The sequence below is a fragment of the Morone saxatilis genome, unplaced genomic scaffold, assembly GCF_004916995.1.
Source record: "Morone saxatilis isolate NCDOM2014 unplaced genomic scaffold, NCSU_SB_2.0 Contig18, whole genome shotgun sequence".
Classification (NCBI taxonomy): Eukaryota; Metazoa; Chordata; class Actinopteri; family Moronidae; genus Morone; species Morone saxatilis.
The window spans coordinates 20,118,919-20,140,164 of NW_023339740.1; the positions used below are offsets into that span (position 1 = coordinate 20,118,919).

The following is a 21,246-nucleotide window of genomic DNA, read 5'->3' on the forward strand; positions in this document are numbered from 1 at the left end:
CACAGTAGACAACATAAAAAAAAACCTACCGTTTATTGAAGATGCGAGTACATCGGACATAGGCGGAAGAGCACATAAAAGCATTATGGCACACAATCCAATCCCGAGGTGTATTGGCATGCGTCTGGCCCCATTCGCTCTATCTTGCAGCTCCCATTGAGGAGACTGAGGAGCTTGTTTCCACTGATACACAGCTTTTTGATTCACTTACAGCTTGGTCAGTGCATTTGGTTTATCCTCTGGACTGAAAAGTCAACTTGAAGCCTGAGCAGCACCACACAAACCACAACAGTCATAGCGCTCAGTACGTAGGCCCTACTAATTAGCTCATCATCTCAGCACCTCTCTCTCTTGCTTCCACGGATGTGATTCAAAGTACACTTTCCCAAAGTGTCAATGTGTCATGGTGGCATACGGCGCTGGACATACAAGTATATTGCTTGATGCGGTCTCTCTGGGACAAGCGGCGACACACCAGGACTTTGTAGTTTTCCTCTATCGACTGTGTGACTAACAGCTAAAATAGCAAGATGTGAGTAAACGTGTGTGTGTGTGTGTGTGTGTGTGTGTGTGTGTGTGAGCACCCAGGCTTAGGGATACACCGTTAAGCTATAAATTGATGCAGGTTTCTACTATTACAGCCATGTACTTGTGCAAGGAACTAGAAAGCAAATATCTGACAGAGAGGAAGAAGAGATAGAGAGATAGAGCTTGGTCAAAAAAGAAAGAGGCCTGACGAGCAATTCTGCAAACTTACAGAAAACAGAAAAGAATAGAAGAGAATGGAATAGATGTGTAGCACACATTAGCATGGACACATGCACACAAACTAAGACAGAGTCCTCTTTCCCAGGCATGCATGTGCTGACAGGACACCAGCTCTCGCTTTCATTTGTGCTCATGCACCTGCTCACACTCACTGTTATTTTCATGACAGCAGAGTGAATGTTGTCCAACATCAAACATAAGTGTTCCTACCGCAGTGTGAGTGTCATGTGGTAGTTTTCAACAAGTTCCAGCTACAAAATGACAAAGTAGGCTGTTTGTCTGTGCAGTTCAAAACAAGCGTTTTATGAGGGTTAAGTCAACTAAAACATTTGGTTAACACTGGGGAAGGTTTTTTGATATGTTAAAGCAACAACAAGGATCTTTCTTGTTTTGTTGATTCTGGTGCCCCCTGTGGACATAAGCAGTAGTGTTTATGCTGTCTTGTTTCATTGATTTCAAGGGGAATTAAGCATTAAGTATATTATTAACTAATGTCTATCTTCTCACTGATGGTATTGTTTGCTTATGTAGTTCATATAAGCATCAGTATTAAATACAGACTAGTTAGAAACTCCTTGTAGCACATTTTACATAAAGGAAAACTACAGCTGAAATAGTTATTTGACTTATGAATTTGTTGAGGAACAATCAATTGCCAACAATTTTCTACAACTTTCTTTAATCAAGCAAAAAATGTCAAACATTTACTTGTTTCACCTTCCCAAATGTAAGGACTTTCTTATTTTATATTCCGTTTATTGGAATATCTTTGGGTTTTGTACTGTTGGTAGGACAAAACAAGCTATTTAAAAGGGGCTTACAGACTTGATGATGACCCACCTACAGATTAATCAATAACAAAAAGAATCGTTATTTGCAGCCCTTAACAAATTCAGTGGATGTTTCGGTTGAGACAATGCGCAAACCATCCATCCATCCTGTCCTCCTCTTCCTTACTTCTAATGTGAATAAAGCACAGGTTGTCCTAAGCTCTTTTAACAAATTATCAGTTCTGTCCAGTTTCTAAAGAGGACAGCCTTCTGGTTTTACATCTTTGAAAGTATTGTGATTTGGATCAGAAAGGTGTCTCTTGGATAGTGAAGCGGTGCTGGAAGAAATATGTAAAAATGTAGATACAGAGAGGTAATCCATGGCCCAGCGCTTGACCTTTCAGCAACACTTCCAGCTTTTCTCTCATTACAATAACATGTCTGCATTTCTCCCAACTTTAAAGAGACCCCACTCTTTCTGCTCTGGGGTCAGGATTTGGAACATCAGGTTTTATTTGTAGTAACTCTTGCAGCTTGGTTGAGTAATGTATGCGTTCAGAGGATTCCTGTTTCTTGACATCCCTTTACAATATAAATAGATTTTCCGTAATCATTCAGACTTGTTTAGTGTATTTGGCAAATACTATCGCTACCCATGCAACAAAGCAGCACGAGGGGTAAGCGGGTCTCATGTACGACACTGGGGTGACGAATGAGCTAATTGGGGATTAACAGTTAATAACTGAAAGAGGTGAGACAAGTGCTGAGCCTCTCTCTGTGCCAAAGTCTACAATGATATTTCTTTCTTCCTGGTTCTGCTCACCCTGGTTCCTCACCTGCAATGCTTTTGTTTCTATCTCCCTGGATTCTCATCCTTTCTGTCTCACTCTGTTGGATTTCTCCTTTCTCCTTTCTCTTTTCTATAACCCTCTTTTTATTCTCTCTCTCGCTCTCTGGCTGATTCTCATCAGCCTGTATTAGTTGCAAATGCAGAACTAAGTGGCTGTGACAACATTCTCAGATGCTCCAGCTGCCACAGATTTATTGAGTTATTAAAGTAATGTACTGTGATTAAAAATGCTAATTTTCCCTAAATCGTACGCCAGCGTACACCGTTTTTTTTTTCAGAAGCTGATTTAATTACATGGAAAATGAAACAAGGGCTGATGATTCAATCTTTGCAGCCAATTGCCTCTCCATACAAAAATGGATTACCTCATGATACAGAATTATTGTTTGGGCTACAAAAAGTGAAATGACAGTGGGATTCTTTTAGATTGAATAATAAGAACATTTGCTGTTGCATTGTATCGGCAGTGGTTTGCACAAATGCTTATATTTGAACCATACACACATTCGATTTGCTTGTATTTTGTTTATATGTCATCTTAGCAATCTTACCTCAGGCCATAATGAGGCATTGAACTGAGTGTAAAGATACTTTAATATCCTTATCTTGCTGCTAAAGTAATCCACTCAATACATGTAGGGTAGTTCTGGTTTTACATTTAAAGCATGGGTTTTAAATAAGAGAAAGTTTCCCTTTCCAATATTATTATGAATTGTGTCCTCGTCTATTCTGAATAATTTCCTTTCCCCTGGGGGATTTGTTCAGTGTGCTTTCCTTGGCTCATTTTGGCCTCTCATTATGCATTCATGTATTCGTTTATATAATGCACAACACTGCAGCTTCATTGGACAAATCTCAGTCGTTTTGGACAGCATTGTGTATGATACATGAATGGTAACAGTTCTTTTCTTTGAATTCTGTTTTTTTTCTTCACTTCTAAGCAGCCAGTTTTCTCCTGCTACAGTTATTTTTTCAGAATATGCAAGGCTTCTTTTTGAACATCACCGGATTGAATCAGCTACTGAAAAAGTAATTCTCATTTGAATAATGAGATAGAACTTTTTTCCCCATGATCACTTGATCTTTGCAGAGCACTTTCGCCTCAGCTCCACTTTACAGCCCCACCTCCTGAATAGATCCTTTAGGTGAGCATGTGAAATATCCGTGACCATGTCAGATGTCTTTTCCTCTCTGGAAAGGATTGACTTGTATGTGGAGTACAGCGGAGTGAGAGGCTCCGGCCCTCCAGATGTCCTAGGCATAACAGAGGCTTGTCAGCTCTGTGGCTGGGCTCTAAATGGGTCACTCTCCTTGATATCACACAGCTCCTTCACAATGACCCCACTGTTCTCCTGATATTACAGCACACCAGGTGGCTCACTATGAAAGTAGTGGCCAGACAAATATGGACTGCGTGTGTTTGTGAGTAGTCAAGAAAAACATATGAACATGCACACATGTGACTGTTGGCTGCAGAGTTGTTTGTTTAAGGTATAGAGATGGTTTCAGTGCACACTGCTGCCCAAATTCAGCAAACAGACGCCTTCTAAGAGAGCTTATAGAGAAAGCTCACTGGTCTGTTTCAAGAAAATAAGTATTGGATTTTTTTTAACTATATGTTTTTATGATGCAAACTTTTGACATGGGGAAAATGCATTTTTCATTGATCTGCTATTCAACTCTTCCAGAGCAGTATAGGCCTGTATGTAACATAACATGCTATACAGGGAGCTCTGCAGAGAGGAGTAGGAGGGTTGTAACAAAAAAGGGAGAGAAAGGGAGATGAAGAGGGAGAGGGGGTGGGTGGATGGCAGTTCAGTGATTTCTGATTTATGGTTTGATTACAGTCTTTCCATCCTGCTGAAGACCGGCTGTATTTGCCTGCATCACGTGAACTTTTTCTCACATGGCGTAGTGGTGCAGCAAGCTCCGACTCGTTCTCCTCCTCATCAAAATGAAACACACATTTGCACATACACACTAGTAGGATGGCATTCAGGCGCACACACACACACACACACACACACACACACACTCACTCACGCACAAATACACTCTGATTGAGAGATAAAATGGAGAATGGCTCTTTTAGTCAGCTGAGCAGTCTCCCCCCAGCAGCTTGGCAACCATTCAATACCATTTACCTCCTACTGGGAAATAATATTGATATTCATAAATGTACCCAGTAAAGGGACAAAAAAATAAGTGATACAATAGACTGTGTGATTCGAGCACAGGTGTCCACCGTCTTGGGTTCATGATATCCCACTCATCAGAATGAATATCTGCACCTTTACTAATGCAAATATGACTGAGATGCCAAACTCTCTTCATCTAGAATGTCAATGCCACCCTTTTGTAAGAAAAGTAGCCTTGAAAATTTAGACAATGGGCCTTTTTTTTCACCTGTAGCAGGCTGGATATTCTCTACTGAGAGCTGCATTCCATTAATAGTCTTGAAATGATCAGACCTTGGCGAGAAAGAAACACAGTAGCGAAGTGTGCTCCCTTTATGTGCCATTAGTGTTTTTAACCAGCATCGATCCACCTGCATTTAGACCATGTTGGTGTATGAATAGGATGAAAGGTGTACTGAAAGAGCCAGTCACTGATATCATGTCTCCCCAGACATTCATTAAATTGCCATTCATTCTTCTCCTCAGGCCTCCTTAGGCCTCTTACTTTGAATTCTCTAACTGCACATTCTGTACCAGAGACTCCCGAGCCTTGTGAGTGAAGTGGTACATTCGAGTTCACCTTGTCACTCAGGCTGGTTATAAAACGCTTCAGTAAAGTTGAGAACCAGTAGAAAATAAATATATATATAAAAGTGTTGATTTGTAGCGGGGCAGTTCCAGCTGTCAAAATACAAAACTGTAGCACAGAAAGTTTGAGAGCTCATCAGGGTTGGACTCAAAGTGCATTTTAAGCTGCTTGATTAAAAAATAATTTATCTCTTATTGGGTATTATTTGACTTGTTTGCTTATTTGGTCAAAATTTTAATTAGCAAAAAGAGGAAATGTAAATGTTCTCTCTGCACTTTATCTTAATCTATCTTTAGTCACGCACTCAGTATAGTTCATAATATAAATTACATTCTCTCAGTAACACAGGCAGTTAACCAGCCAGGGGGGCAACATTAGCCATTGCTTAGTGCCATTTATGATTTGAATAATATGTTATTTTGTGGTTACTCTTTGTCTTGATTTAAGATAAGATAAGATAAGATAGACTTTATTGATCCCATACTGGGAAAATTCACTTGCAACAGCAGTTTAAACATGAACAAAAGGTCACGTCTTTTTGGAAACAGTGCTAGCTATAGTAGCCTAGTTTACTAGCTTCCACTTTCCGAGTGAAATAAAACTCGACAGCACAACTGGTTGCCCTAAATGTTTAATGTTGCAAAAGGACAGAAGTCTTGCTAATGGTATTTAACACTGTGTGGACTTGACGAAAAAGGGAAAATAATGACTTTTGCTAACGGGTAAAGTTGACAGCGTGTCCCCAAGCAACACCGCTCTTCAAATGTCAGTCAGTAGCTGCCATGGAAACACCCACTCTGAAGCTTCAACAATGTTTCCACTGGTATGTCCAAAATAAGTTTCCCTTTTTTGTAAAATATAAAAATAAGTAGTTTTAAATAATTTATTTCCTTACACAGAAAGGAGGAGAATTAAAATTGCAGTCCCACTTTTAGGTTAATTTTCACCTAGATTTTGTCTCCATGCTCCTGACCTTTAGGTTTTTGCTGACAAAAAGACACTGATCACCACAGTTTACAATACATAAAGTCCTCTTTCAGTGGTAGATTATGTGCCAGTTTTAGTAATGTATTGTTTTTTCAATCCAATTTTGACATATTTGTGAATTATTGAAAATAAACATATAAATGTACCCTTAAAAAAAATAATGAGCATCAGCTATATATATATTTTTAATTTAGAGACTGAACTGCTAAACTACTTATGGTTTTGTGGATGAGCCTTCATACGCTACAGTCAGTCAACCTGACAGCCGAGCTCGTAGTGGACCTGATTGTTCCTGGCAGCACTCGGAAAGATCTCAAATTAACACCTAGTGAAAGCTGATGTTAAAAACCTGTGAACACCGAAAAAGGCCAACCAGAATGACGGGTGAGATCGCAGCGGCTCCGGCATCGGCAGGTACATTTGAATATGAACGGCCCCGACTGAAAGGTTATGACCCATAAAGAGGGGGAACGATTTGAGCAAAGCATGCGGCGGGGAGAAATGTCAGAGTGAGAATGGCAGGAAATATGTTAGTGACAAGGAAAAAGCTGCCCCTGGTATTCTAGAGCCCCGATGAGTAAAAATAGGGCATTGGGCAAGAAGGCAGGAAACCAGCAGAGCGAGGCCTCTAGTAGGAATTTCTTCTGGGGAGGAGAGATAAGGGACTTAACTCCCTCCTGTCTGGCCCAGCCGACTTTAACATGCGACATGTGATCACTGATCACTTATGTAGAGATGGACAGAGGAAGAGGAGATTGAAGAATTGAATACATGATTTGAGCACTGAGTGATGTGGTGTGTGTGTGTGTGTGCACTTTTGTGCGCTTTCTGATGACTTGTCAGTTATTGAGCATCGACAGGACTTTTTAATTAGGTCAAGCCTTCTGATGGAAACCAAAGATTTCACACACGAGGACTCTCACGCAAACACATAGTCATACACACACTTTTACAGTACACCACACACACACACACACGTTGAGGTAATGGCTAAGGGGTGGAAAGTACCGTGTGTCTGAGGTTCCTCAGGTTAAAGAGTGGAAGTTAGACAATAAACAGTGGCCTTATCAGACTCTGGGCAGAGCTTCCAACCTGATAGCCCAACATATCACTCTGACTATTAGAAACAAATATGACCTCTGCACCACTTGCCTCAGCCCACTCACTCCTGTGAATATGCAATTTTCATAGAAAGAACCCTCAGTGGCAAATTTGACTCTGTGTTAAGATATTTTAATTGCTGTGTGCATCCGCCTCGACTCCGTGCTTCTTCGCTGTGATCGAGGCACATGATTAGATTTGCCCGTGACATCACTGAGACAAGATTTATCAAGATTTTTTACAAATCAAATTTTCATTGCCTAGTGGAATGTGAGATCGATGCCCCACAAGAGCCGAGACAACGAGATGATTATCTCAACGTTGATTACAGTAATTTGTGCGTGGTGTGGCAGTTGTTGAACTGATGGGGCGTTCACTGACAGCTACACAGTTGACAGGCTGACCACTTCTTATAAACTGTGGGTGGTTCAGGAGTTCCCGATCTCGTGCAGGGACAAAGTCAGAACGTGCCAAACATCTACTCGAGAGGCTAAAAATAGTGCACAGCAGCTTAACATTTACACCAACAATAGAGGCCACTGACATTCATTGATTGTTTTTAAGTATTTTATTCCTGTTCTGAGAGCAAAACAAAACATAACCCTTGATCCTAATGATCAACTTTGCATCATTTGTTTTCTAATGAGGATTGTTTGCTTTATATCAGTGGGGAAATTAAATTGAGACATAAATCTCATGAGCTGTTTGTTCTAAATGGTAAATGTTTTCTTGACTGACTAGCTGGAGAGTTGGACTGCTGCCAGCTGTTAACCTAGCTTGACAGACTTTTGATTGAGTTGTTGATTGTGTTGATTCATTCTGAATATAAGCAGCACCATGAAACAAAAGAGAGAAAGAAAAAAAGCAAGAAAAATATGCTTCACTTATGTCCCAGTTGTTTTTATTGTAATGAATAGTCTGCCGCTTAAAAAAATGTTTAATGATCCCAAAGAGAAGGCAACTGGAGATTAGGAATAATACAAAAGTAGGTAGGTAAAGATCATTAATTTAGAATTTTTAAGAATACAGGATCTGTGCAGCACTCTGACAGAATAGTAGGTCTGTATGAAATATGCTCTATGATGATTAGAGTTGAAAGACAGAAGCGCATTGACAAGAGGAACAGAGTTACATAAGCGTCCTTATGTGTCCTTGTTGTGTCCAGTAGCTGTCATATTGAGGACACAGCCTTCCCCCCAGCAATATTGCTCTATGAGACAATAACCTAAATACCTGTCGGATTTCTCTCTGTGTTTCTTAACCTCACCCTATCTTTGTGATCCCATTTCATCCTCACTCCTTTTCTCTCCCCCTCTCTTTCTCTCTCCCCCCCTTACCTTCACTCCCTCATGGTCACTCTCTTAAGTGATTGCTACATTTCATCTCACGGTAAATCGGCCGTCAGCCCGGTGAGCTATCATTATGCAAATGATGGGCAATTCAATTTCAGTTGGTCGGAGGGGGAATTTCTAATTAGGGTGAGGCACAGCACTCAAGATGGAGAGAAAGATGTAAAGGCAGGGAGAGAGGAAGGCAGAGAGGTGGCTGTAAATGGATAGCAGAGTAAAGGGAGAGGGAGAAGAAGGAAGGCTGGAGAGAGAGAGAGCTGGAAGAAGAGAAGTATCCATACACGAAATCAACACCTGCATTACAATTATACTCTTCAGTTGGCTGCGAGACTCCTGCCTCCTGCTCTTCCCATTGTTTTTTATCTTATCCAGTTAATTTTAATGGAGTACTGGCTTCTGAGCTTTCTAGAAAAGGATCCATATAAAAGGTTTCTCGTGCTCAAGGCCAGATTTATGATGTTTTCACTGTGGAAACCTCTGAAAAACACAGTAAACTCAAGCTTCAAGAAAGATAGACACAAAAACTGCACAATCACATTGGTGCTAAACTTTTCATGATACAGCGTTGAGCCAAGTTCTCAAATTAGCAGAATGACACTTTCACATGGGGGAAAGGAAGAGTACTTAGTGTAAACTATAAATATCTACCTTTGACTCACCTGCTACTTATGTTATTATTATTGTCATAAGTCATACATGCAGAGTATTCAGGGGTGTTTCATACTTTGAATATAAATCTGAATCATTTTGCTTAATATAGGAATTCCCTCTTGGTGGTCAGAGCTGTTTTACAGGCTTTTGGTGCAGTCAAGTTTCATTTCTTGTCAAAGCAAGTCTCAAGTTAAGTATCAAATGCTTGAGGGATAATTTAATTAAGTCACAAGTAAGTTGTCAGTTGTCTTTTATTAATTTGATTCATTGTTTTTGTCAGAAAATAGTGGAACATGCCCATTTCAATTTCCAATAGAACCCAGGGTTTTTATTTTGTCCAATTAGCAGATAAAAACAAACAAATATATTGACTTTATAGTGAAGTAAAGGAGAGAAAAACAGCAAATTAGCATATTTTAGGAGCTTGAAATGTTTGCTATATTTGCTTGAAAAATTACTCCAATGATTTGTTTGTTTGCTTCTTTTTTAGTAGCCGAAACAATGCCCTTTCAGTTCAAAAGCCCCGTAAAGTTTGTATTTAAGGTGTGTGGCTATACCAGGCTTTCTGTATGTCTTCTGAAATTATCCCATTTTGTTCTGAAATTTGGATGTTTTGCCTTCAAGTTTCAAGTACAGACTCTCTTAGAAGTCTTATTAGGAGTCATGTCTCAAGTGAGTCAAGTCATATGTCCTCATTTTTGATACAATTTACATCCACAGTTCTAGCACTGGTATCTGTGTAAACTGAACTGGAATAAAAAAAACATGTGGATATATATAATTTTCTACACCATGTAAAATCTATTTGCATTCAAATTGCATTAACAAGCTCTGCAGAGTGAGAGAATAATGAGATGTAAAAAAAAAAAGGAACTATGTATAATACATTTATATTTATTTTTACATTTATATACATTTTATAAGAAGGCTTAGTGTGTACACTGGTTAGGTATCATATGCAGTAGACTTGTATGTTTCTCTGGGTGTGTAAGACTAAATAATTTTGTACAGTAATTGCCACTGCAATTTAATTTGTATACATTTGTTTGTTTTAGCAAAATTTTATAAATTAATATTGAATGTTCAATTTTATCCATATTGATGTTGACATTTTAAACACAGGTTATTTTATTATATTTTATATTTTCAGTCCATATTGCCTCTCCATCTCCTTACAGCACATTTTTTTGTGCAAGTGATGGAAGTAGCTTTGGTATCAAGAGATTTAACACGATGAATACAATTAATATATTTGCAGTATCTGCAGGTTTGTGAATTACATTCTTACAAATGATTGTTCATGATGCTGTCAAACTGGACCAGTACTGTGCTGCATATTTATTTTGATGGAGCATCTTTTTTTTTCTTCCCATCATTGTAATGAAGCATTGGGCTTGTCTGAGTGTTTTTTTTCAGCAGCCCAGAGGGACAACATGTTTCCTGCAGGGAAAAGAAAGAAAAAAAAAAACGTTGGTCAAACTATTTCATCTTGATTAAGTGAATGTGCTCAATTTACCTGCGTGTGAGGGTTGTTTGCACACTCAGGTTGTTTGTGTCTTTGTGTCTTAGTGCTTAGTTAACAGTCACTTAGGATTTGATTTATGCGTTGGTTCATTTTAGTCTCGGTATCACATGCTGTCCACTCTGTCTTTGTGTGTCCGTGTGTGCATGTGTGTGGGAGTCTCTACACATACTCGTGTGGGCGTTTTATTTTATTTTTTTTACTGTTTTGCACATCCACACATATCTGAACATGTGTAGGTGTATGAATGTGTCGGGTATCAACCATACATTCACACATATTCACACACATATTCACACGCACACACACATATTCACACGCACACACACACACACACACACACACACACAGAACAGAGGATTCAGCTGAGATCAGCAGCTCACCCTAGGCTGTCAAATATTCTGTCAGCACAGCCCAAGAATCACAATTGGACTCTTTGGGAGGCATTAATTCAAAGCACCGTAACAATGCTCTCTGAAACCAAATCAACTGCCTGTAGTCAGCATATCAACTCTCAACTAACTCTCTCCCTCTATCTCTCTATCTATTCTCCATCCTCTCTCTCTTCATTGCCTCTTATCAAGCTATCACTCGTCCTGTACGGCTGTCTTTGCTGCCTTGTCCTTTTCCTAATCCCTCACAGCTCTCTCTCTCATCTCTCTCTCTCCCTCTCTCTCTCCTCCTCTCGTCACTCTCCTCCTCTCTCTCTCTCTCTCTCTCTTCCTCCGATGTGTGACTGAACTTCTAAATATGTTGCTAAAGCTGACTTACTGTACAGGAATGCCTAACATAGACAGTGACTTCCTCTGCAGCTCATATCTCGTGAAAGTAACACATTTATTTCAAGCAAATGCATCGAAACTAAAAAATAAAGCATTCAAAATGGTCTCATGTTATCTCAAATTTACCGAGGTAAGGAGACATTTTTCAATACTGATTTAGATGCTACTGCTTTAAATTTAGTGCCATTTCAAACAATACTTTACTGATTACTATAATGGACAGCATGAATTACATTTTGTTTTTACTTTTGCCATGCTCAGTTTATGTTCTTTATAAGAATACAAAGTAATGTAATTAAGGTATCACACTGTCTCATTACAATCACAAATTGTACATGTTTTGAACCTTTTGGCACATTTTAAGGCTTTTACATAACAGTTGTTTTCATTATTGTTTGATTTTAAGTTATTTTTACCATACAGTGTCAGAAAATAGTGGCTCATGATTTCTTAGAGCCCAAGTTGACATCTTCAAAAATATTCAATTCAAAATGATATAAAACAAAGAAAACAAACAAATTGTCACATTTGAAAAGCTAGAATCAGATAATTGTTTTTTTTAAATAAATGGTTGACAATTGATTTTTCCTGTCTTACTATCTGTGTCACTATATTGCTAAAAATCCATGTAATGTAGCACAGATGGTGTTAGATTTGCTAAGTTCTGTTAATGGAAACATGAGAACATTTATATCACAGACAGAGAATTTCTCATGAAATCAGATGACAAATGCAAACTGACATTCAGGAGTCTCTGCTCTCCTCAGCAATCCCAATTTGTTAAGGAATTATCCTCTCAGCTTCTGCCTGTATTAAAATAATCTAGCCTTTGCGTGTACCTCTCTTGGAAAAAAAAAGGAAAAGAGAAAATCCCCTGTTTTTTGTATTAGCTAAATCTTCCCCCAACCATCTGTTTTCTGCCCATAACACACTAGCTGTGGCCAGCGCACAGCTGAGGTGCTGGCTTGTCAGGTGTTGGTTGTAAGTTGTATTGTTGTAACACCATGTCGTTTTGTCTTCAGGAAACCGCCTCATAAAAAAAGATGAGGGGTTCTGAAAAAAACCAACAGATAAATGAAAATGAAAAGTTTCTTTTTTCTCTTCTCTGTATCAGAGAGAGCAAGGGCACCGACTGCACTTTATTAATGTGCTCCATCTCCCTCGCTTTTGTGTCAAATGTAATACAAAGGGCCTGTGTGTTTGTGTGTGGGGGAGAGAAAGTGACAGAAATGAAAGTGGGCAAATTTCTAGCATCAGTTCTTATTCCAGAACATGTTATCCTTGGTAAGAGGTAGAGTGTTATAGAGGTCTTTGTGGCATCTTCAAAACTTCCTTTCATGTAAATAAGAGACATAACTCATCAACACCCAGCTGTAGTGAAGATGAAGCTTAATTACTTTTTCTTTCATTTGAACTGAACCATTTTAGTCTTTCATTTTGCACTTACAACAGACTGTAAGTGACCATTGACTGGAGCAAAAATCTTTAATTACATCTATAACTTTTATTCCTTTTTCCTGTGTGAAGAGTTTTTAAAAAAGCAGCGTTTAATCCACTCAATAATCCACTGGGCCGACTGTACTCAGTACCTAAGCTCTGGTGCAATTTTAGATGGTGCTGTTGAATATCTACCTATCTAGAAACATGCAGCCAAGCTCTACATTGTTGTTCCAGTAGATAGAGAATCTACGTTTTTTGTGACAGGCCTCTGTAGTTGCAGGTAGACACACAAAGTCAAGTTGGGGAGAAGAAAGAGTCTGGGGGGAGAGAAAGGAGAGCAGCAGAATGTCATGAAAGTTTGAGAAAACAAAGTCGGAAGCCCAAACTGTGCTGTAGATGCATCACCTCCACTTTCACTATCAATTGTGTTTCTTAAAAATAGCATAACATTTTCAGCTCTTTATCACATGAAAAGATTTAGTAACACTCAATACAGCACCTGTGGTTAAGGTCAAGGTTAGGGTTAAGGTAAAGAACTACCACAATATTGATAAGGTTAGAATGAGGCTTGAGTTGGGTGAGAAATGTCTACAATCAAAGGCAAGTGTGACCTCCTCACCGTCACTCTACATTGTAAAAGTAGTGTTAAACAACATGAGCATACTTTTGAACGCATCATGCTCATTTTTTGAAATATCTGGAGGCTGAGCTGAGAGTAAAGAGAAAGGGAATAACAGAAAAAAAAGAAAGATAGATGAATATACATAATGATAAATAACAAGAAAGAGAAGGGGAGAGAGAGAGAGAGACTGATGTCAGAGGTCCACTGATGTATTGTGTAAACTTCGATCTGTGTTGACTAGTGGAGCAACAAAAACTATTGAAGAAATATAAACAGAAGATAAGGCAGCAAGAGGAAGGGTGGAGGCACACAGGGAGGAGTGAAGGCAAAAGACAACAGAATAAGACAGAAGGAGACATGATAGAAAGGCAAAGTTGTGCTAAATTAAATTTGAATCATAGTAGTTATTGTGTAATCAGTTGTTCCCACCTCAGAAGCATGAGCATGTACGTACATACAGACTCACATGAGTTTACACCAGGAATGGATGGGGAGTCACTGTAAAAGCTGCGGTCAGCTATAAATAGCCACGGTTCAAATGCTGGTGTTGGCTGGATATTCCCAATGGTGTGATCAGTAGTTTGAGTGTCAGTAGTGGCCCGAGGCAGGTAGCCCCTGGGTTCGTGTCCTGGTTATGGTCGAACTGCTTAGGCCTTAGTTGACATTTCTTTTACACACACGCACACACGCACACACGCACACACATGCACACACATGCACACGGAAACACACTTATACAACTCGTGCCTTTCTCGTTTTTCTCACAGTCGGTATTTAGAAATAATTAAAATTACATACAAATACAACCAAATGGAATGTGATATACCTGATAGAAACATCCAAACAATATACATGGGGATGTAAAATATGCATGGCCACTATATGTTGCGAATCAGGCTAATCAATGCTTTGTATTGATCCAATGTATTACACAAGTACTGGCTAAACACATTTCTATACCCGAAGACTGAGCCATATAGTAATGCAAGTTACTTCACAGTTCATTTATCATAGTCTCTGGTAAATTGTATATAGTTTAAATTCGTCCTTGCCTTTGAGATAAACAACACTTAAATGTCAGTGTGTGCATGGTCTGTCTAGGCACAGATGGTGGCAGCGATACTGCAGATTAAATTCAAAAGATGCCAGTTTCTTAAAGTTATAAAACCTAATTTGTCATATAAAATATAATATATGTAAATTTTTTGTATGATTGTAGTACATACTGTGCACCCTTTCAAACTGAGATGAGAATTTAATACATACGTATGTAATTGCATGCTTGCACCTGAATCATCTTCCGTCGAATTAAACAATATCACATTGAGTGCAAAATGTACAAAGGAAAATGATTCATCACAATGCAATATGCAAACCAACGTTGCACACTGCAGTTGGTTTTGTCTCAGACTAAAGTCTCTAAAAACCACAGAAAAAGTGATTCATGCTCTGTTATTGACTGTTAGACCACCACAGCTAGAAATCCGGCTGATATTATGTAATATGTTTACGCAACAGAATTGACAGGATAATGTATTTTACCAGTTGAAATATCAGGAACAACAGCACCAAAGGGAGCAGAATTGAACGCTGTAGGCACTCAATGGCTATTTGGAATGAGGGTAATGTTTTGTATTATTGATCTTCTGATGTCAGTGTGCATGCATTGTTGAGTGCATACTGTACATACAGTATGGGACACTGTCTCCATAATGTATAAATACAGTAACTGTGTGCACATACTTGTGTGCATACATTACTGTATACCATAGATGAGTGATAGGGTTTCCCCATAAGCCGGTCTAGGCCTTGCATTCCTCTCATTGGTGGAGTCTGATGTGTGGAGGCCTTTCAGCTAATCTGGGAAGAATGTCGGCTGCAGACACACATGTGTTCCATTAAGTCTAGATCTGCGTAAATAATATAACATGCAACAGCTAACGTTACAGGTAACTATACCCCCACAGCTGTGCCTTTGGCTTTACAGTGCCCCACCACCCCCGCCTATAAAAAGGCAAAAGCCAGCGCTAATATCTAATGAGTAGATGTATCGTAGCACCTACTGTGCTTTAGGCTGCTGATTCGGAGAAAAATAAAGATGATGAATATTTATTAGATAACAGAGGCTGACAGATAATGGATTTTAATGGATATTGAGAATAATAAAATCTGATAGCAATATTTGAGCCAGTATTCTTTTTTCTCCTCCTGTAATGTTTTTGTGTTAACATAAAAACATTACGTATACAAACATTATGTGATATGAACACGTGAATTAAATATATTGATTCTTGAATTAGGAAACATGTACATAAATTTTGCCAATAAAACATTTATTTCTGCAGTTTTCCTTTTTCTTATCTGACAGTATACATCTTGACACCAATATATTGCTGATAACACGATCTTTGGCGATAATATACTCATGTATCAGCTGGCCTCGATTAGATCATGGGGTGGTAGACATTTTTAATCACTCATTGCAGTGCAAACATGCAGCATCACACTTTAGCTTATTTTAGTGAACTTTTTCAACATTTGACACAATCCGAAACTGTGCATCAGCCTAATCAGTGTCATGAGCAGAAAAGTTCGAGTAGTGCAACAAAGCATGTCACAGCCCAACTTGTATCCCTCCCCCTATTGTTAATGGTTCTACATCCAGACGACCACCATTGGCTCACTGTGTTTATTGTCTGCTGGCTCAGCTCAGTACTGATTGGCTCGACCCTGCCGAGCGACATGACAATGTTTGCTTTTGCTGTCTGCCTGGGGAAGTCCCCCTTGTCCTCAGACAGAGCCCAGCGACAGCAACTGATACAAAGTTCAGAGGATGCCAGCCTCTTCCTGGTGTGGTGCAGCATCTTCCTGTGGCTGCACAACAAAGTTAGTCAGAAACTGCGAGTGAGTTACAGAATTATTTATTTATTTACCTTCACTTTTCTCAGAGAGGACTACAGTAGCATGAACGAACAGGCAAACTCTGCCTTCTGCTCTATTTTGGTCAGAACAAGAGTGTGGGTGTGAGGGATTAAAAAAAAGAATAAGTAGTTGGACTCAACATGGTGTCGAGAAGAGATGGTAAATGGCTGGCAGCATCTGGTTTGGTAGAAATATCACAGAAACCCAAAGCCAGCCAGAAAGTGAAAGAGAGGTGACAAGGGTGAAAGCATCTGAAGTGAGGACTAGAAAACAAAAGAAAGGTGTCAAAGAACAAGTGTAGAGAACAATGCTTCTTGCACTTGCAAACTGTTGTGAGCCAGCAAGGAAATGTGAGGAGTTTGGCTGTTGCTGTTCTGGGTGCCAGCACTCCTAATGAGTCTGTCAGGGCCAGTTAGCGCAGCCAGGACTGCCTGTGTCCCCTCCAGGCCGCAGACAGCTGTTATTAGCCCTGTAATGGCATGCCACAGGGCCAGATTAGCCTGGCACACTGGAGAAATATCAAACATTCACTTACTGTGGCTCCTTCGCTGGCTAAAGCAGCTATTCTGCGAGGCATTCATTTAGCTGCGATGCTGGCAAGCTACCTAACAAGCCACGAAAGAAAAAGTCTCCATTGAGAAATGCAGTCAGTGTACAGTAGCTCCTCTGCAGGATAGAAAGGAAAATAAATATCTGATTAGAGGATGTACAAGACACAACCAATCATGTTGCTGATCATGACCTAAAATTGGATGGTTTCACGTTAGATCTTCAAATAAATAGTCTCTCCCAGACCTATATTGCAATAAAGAAATCAATGTCAGCTTTGAATATAGAAATATATATATATATATATATAATATATAATTTTTTAAATATTTTTTTTTATAATTTTAGCTTGTTGGTGGTCAGGAAGGTGCAGCACCAAGGAAAGTTGTAAATGAGAGTTCTTTTTAATAATGCTGCGTCATCATTATGCGAACCATATCGACAAGATGGCCACTGCTGTCTACTCATCTGTTTTCACCTTTCATAATGAGCACAGGAAATCTAAATCTTACGCAGCAAGTACTTTCCCTCTGCCTCAGGGGATAGCCTGCACTGTATACAGTGATGGGCTTACGCCATTAGACCAGCATACTGTTATTACAAACCGTACACTGTTCTGCATATAACGCTGCTCAAAGCGTTTAAATCATGCTCTTTGAGCCTGTGATTTCTTGAATATGTATCATGCATGCTATGTTACATAAGCTTCTGCATTCATTGCTTGTGGGTTTCATTGCGTGGTAATCACTGTGTATTTAGAACTATAAACGCAAGCTGCAAAGGTGTGTTTATGGCGGTTTCACTGTAAATGCTGAGGCCTGCTATGCTCATGTGTGCACTGGATGCGTGCTTGCCTGCAACATGTGACTGACTAGAAGAGAAAGGCAGGGCCAGTTTTGGTTGGTTCAGGGATGTTTTCTCACTCAATTGTTAAATATAGTCAAATACTTCATGTCGCACTGCATAGCAATCTTAGGCCCTGCCCTTGTATTTGTGTCTGTGTGGTTGCATGCATGTCTGGGTGTTTTTTTGTGCATGTGAGTGTGATTTTTTTTGAGTGTGTGTGTGTGTGTATGTGTGTTGATGAGGTGACAGCGTGAATAGTAAAAAAGAAGAAGGGGAGACAGTAAAGCAAGTAAAAGAGTAAGAGAGATAATGTGATATTTGTTCTAGATTCCTGCACCATGTTTGTTCTCCCTCAGTAATCTACATCATGTCCTCATTAGCAGACTGTATGTATCAACTGTGGCAAAGACATTAAGAACTATACATAGCAGGCAGCAGCCATAGTCATTTCCAAATATAAATTCATGTTTTATCCTCTTATTTATGAGCAACCAGTTACCGCATCACCAGTTGCAGCATTTATTTTAACAGCAGGCAACACACAGAAGCTAATATAGACTCTCAAACACCAGAAAGACATTTATTTTATCAATTAACACACACACACTCACACACACACACACAATAGGTTATCAGACGATAGAAACAACATGCAAACTGTTTAACAGATGTTACTGAAGAGAGATGTTAATGTAAGAACAACAGAATACCAAGGACTCACAAAGGTGCAGTGAGGTTTGTATAGCTGAGAGTGAGGTGAGGAGAGAGATAAACACAAGGAGCGAGATATAGACAAAGTGAAATTTGAAGTGAATCCTGGGATGTATCCCCGCTGTGGCTGTGGGCCACGGTGCGAAGCCCACTGAGCCGCACCGTCTTTCCCTGGCAGAGACCACTTGTTGCGAATCATTAGCTTCCAAACTACCGAGAGCTTTGCCATCGCTCCTTCAGGTTGTGTTATGCAGCTGAAACCCACACGGAGAAGTACAGGGAAGAGCCAGCAGGCATAGAACCCACTACACTCTAATTATCAGCTGTGTAACATATAGAAAGATGGAGTCAGTAGTACAGTGGAGCAGAGCACAGGAACCCTGGCTACCAAACACAACAGCTTAGTTCCATTAGTGCCGCTACTGAGCCAACCTTATCCAGTTATTATGTGTGGTACATCACCATGAGGTGATGTGATTTAACATGGCAGCCAATGTTCAGGCTCTCCAGCGTGGTGGAAATTTATGAAACACTAACAGTCACAAAATGACGACCATGAGAAGAACTGCAGTTAGGTTTGATCCCTGCACAGCGGATAAGAAAATTAAACATAGGTAACTTTGAAACTAAATTACTTTGAAGCAAACTTAATTCAAACCTGGATCTTTTGATTGTGATTTCATTATAGTGTTTGAAGTGTTTCATCCATGCTAAGTTTCACGCTGAATTCTCCGTGAAAGAAAGAAAATATACTTAAAATCTCTCTCTCTCTCCTCCTCCTTCTCCAGAGCAGATACGGTGCTGCAGATCGAGGTGTGAGGCTCTACAGTTCCCTGCCCATGCGCCCAAACCCTGACGGCAAGAGACTGCCCTCTACTGGGGTAAGAGTCATCTCTCCCAGCCTTCTCTCCCCCCTCACCCCTGCTCCCTCACCCATCGGTCTCATCCATACCTACGTGTCCCTACATGTCTACAACTAACCCATACAGTGAGAGCCATTGAGGCCTTACCCCATCTACAGCAAGACTGGCCAAACACAGAATAGTAGTGACAGTTCAGAACCAGCACAGATTTTGATATTTTGCAGTTTCATGGGTCGAAACTTTTTTTTTAAATATGTACCCCTTGGATGCGCAGTAGCTGTGTGCTCTTGATTCTGTGACAGATATCTGGACTGGAATCATGGTGCAATCAAGTGCAACCCAAAGTTTAACATTGTTTTAAGGTTAACATCTTCCTCAATTACCATTACTTCTCCGTCACCCTTTAACCCCACAGCCCACCCTCCACCACCACTAACACATCCAGTGAACTCTTCCCACACTCACACTGATAGACCTACTCAGTCCTCCATTCTCAAACCATCCTTGGCCACCGCACGACTCCCAATAAAGCACACATCTGACTTGGTGGTTTGTGTGGTATCTGCCTGGTAGCTTCTTTCACAAGCATTTTGCTGTAGCTGATAGGCCAACCAACCGTCTCCTGTATTTGTGTTTGCACAGAACAAAGGCACACAGTGGCTTTCTGAATACAATGCTTCCACTTTGGACCTCTTTTAGGTTTACAAAAACGGAAGGGCAAATGTTGATTAAGTGTAGAAATTAGAATATGTCGGTGATTTCCCCTTTATTTCTACTTCTTTTGTTGTAAAGCAGCATTATTGGGACAACAAAGTCTAATTTTTCAAACTATTTTATTATATAATTGTTCGTTTGCTTAGAAAAAAGAAAAAAAAGATTACGTTTATTGAAGTTTAGTGATGCAGCACTCGCAGTACTTTGACTTTGACAAAGTGCTGGAACAGTAAGTCTACTTTGTTTGTGACACCTTTCTTTCATTTTTTTAATAAAAAAAGAAATCTTTTAGTATTGTGAAAAATCATAATTAGAATCTAGCTTGCCTTGCTTTTATGCATTTATGCATTTATGTAACAAAGGAGAGAAAATGAAAGAACAATAGAGCGAAAAGAGAGAATTTAATTTCATATGTCTCCCTTTTTCATGTTTCACTCCATGCAAGTGCTTTTTGAATTATCTCTTCTCTGCTCCAGGGCTCAATGAGAGAAAGAGTGGGTGAGCGAGGGAGAGACAGAGAGGGAGTGAGGAAGAGAGAGACAGACAAAGCGAAAGCTGTGTAATATTGTTGGTGCGCACCTTTTTTAATTACAACAGAGATTGTATTGATGTCTCAGGCCACATGTCCTCAATCATTTATCAAGGGAGAGAGTGCTAACAAAGCATTTCTAAGAAACCCATCCTCTCCTAGGGCCTCGAATCATACGTTATCTAAAGTGAATATTGTTAATGCTGTTCTGTGGAGAGACCCACTTACAAATCATGGGAATGAGTTCCTTGTCAGTACATACATGAGGTAGTAAAGATATATATCCACTTTTATCTGATCTACTGTTGTGCAAATTAAACTCTGCATCTAAATCTCTATGCAGGAGTTTATAAAATTAAGATGGCCATGTTCAAAACGATGGATAAACATTAATTTAAGGGAAAGGAACATTTCTAAATCACCTAGTTGTTTTGTTCGGCACCAATTTAAAGATTACATCTGGCACAGATTAGAATTCATTCAAAACCAAAAAAAAAAAAAAAA

General features: G+C 39.5%; 1 protein-coding gene across 2 annotated transcripts in view; it reads left to right on the plus strand.

Annotated features, from left to right (window-relative positions):
- tox2 (TOX high mobility group box family member 2) overlaps positions 1–21,246 on the plus strand; it is an 89,430-nt gene that overhangs the window by 12,752 nt on the left and 55,432 nt on the right. For both annotated transcript variants that reach the window (XM_035662792.1, XM_035662793.1), the window contains exon 2: positions 19,425–19,517. In XM_035662792.1, the coding sequence (XP_035518685.1) occupies positions 19,425–19,517 (93 nt within the window). The remainder of the gene's footprint in view (positions 1–19,424; positions 19,518–21,246) is intronic.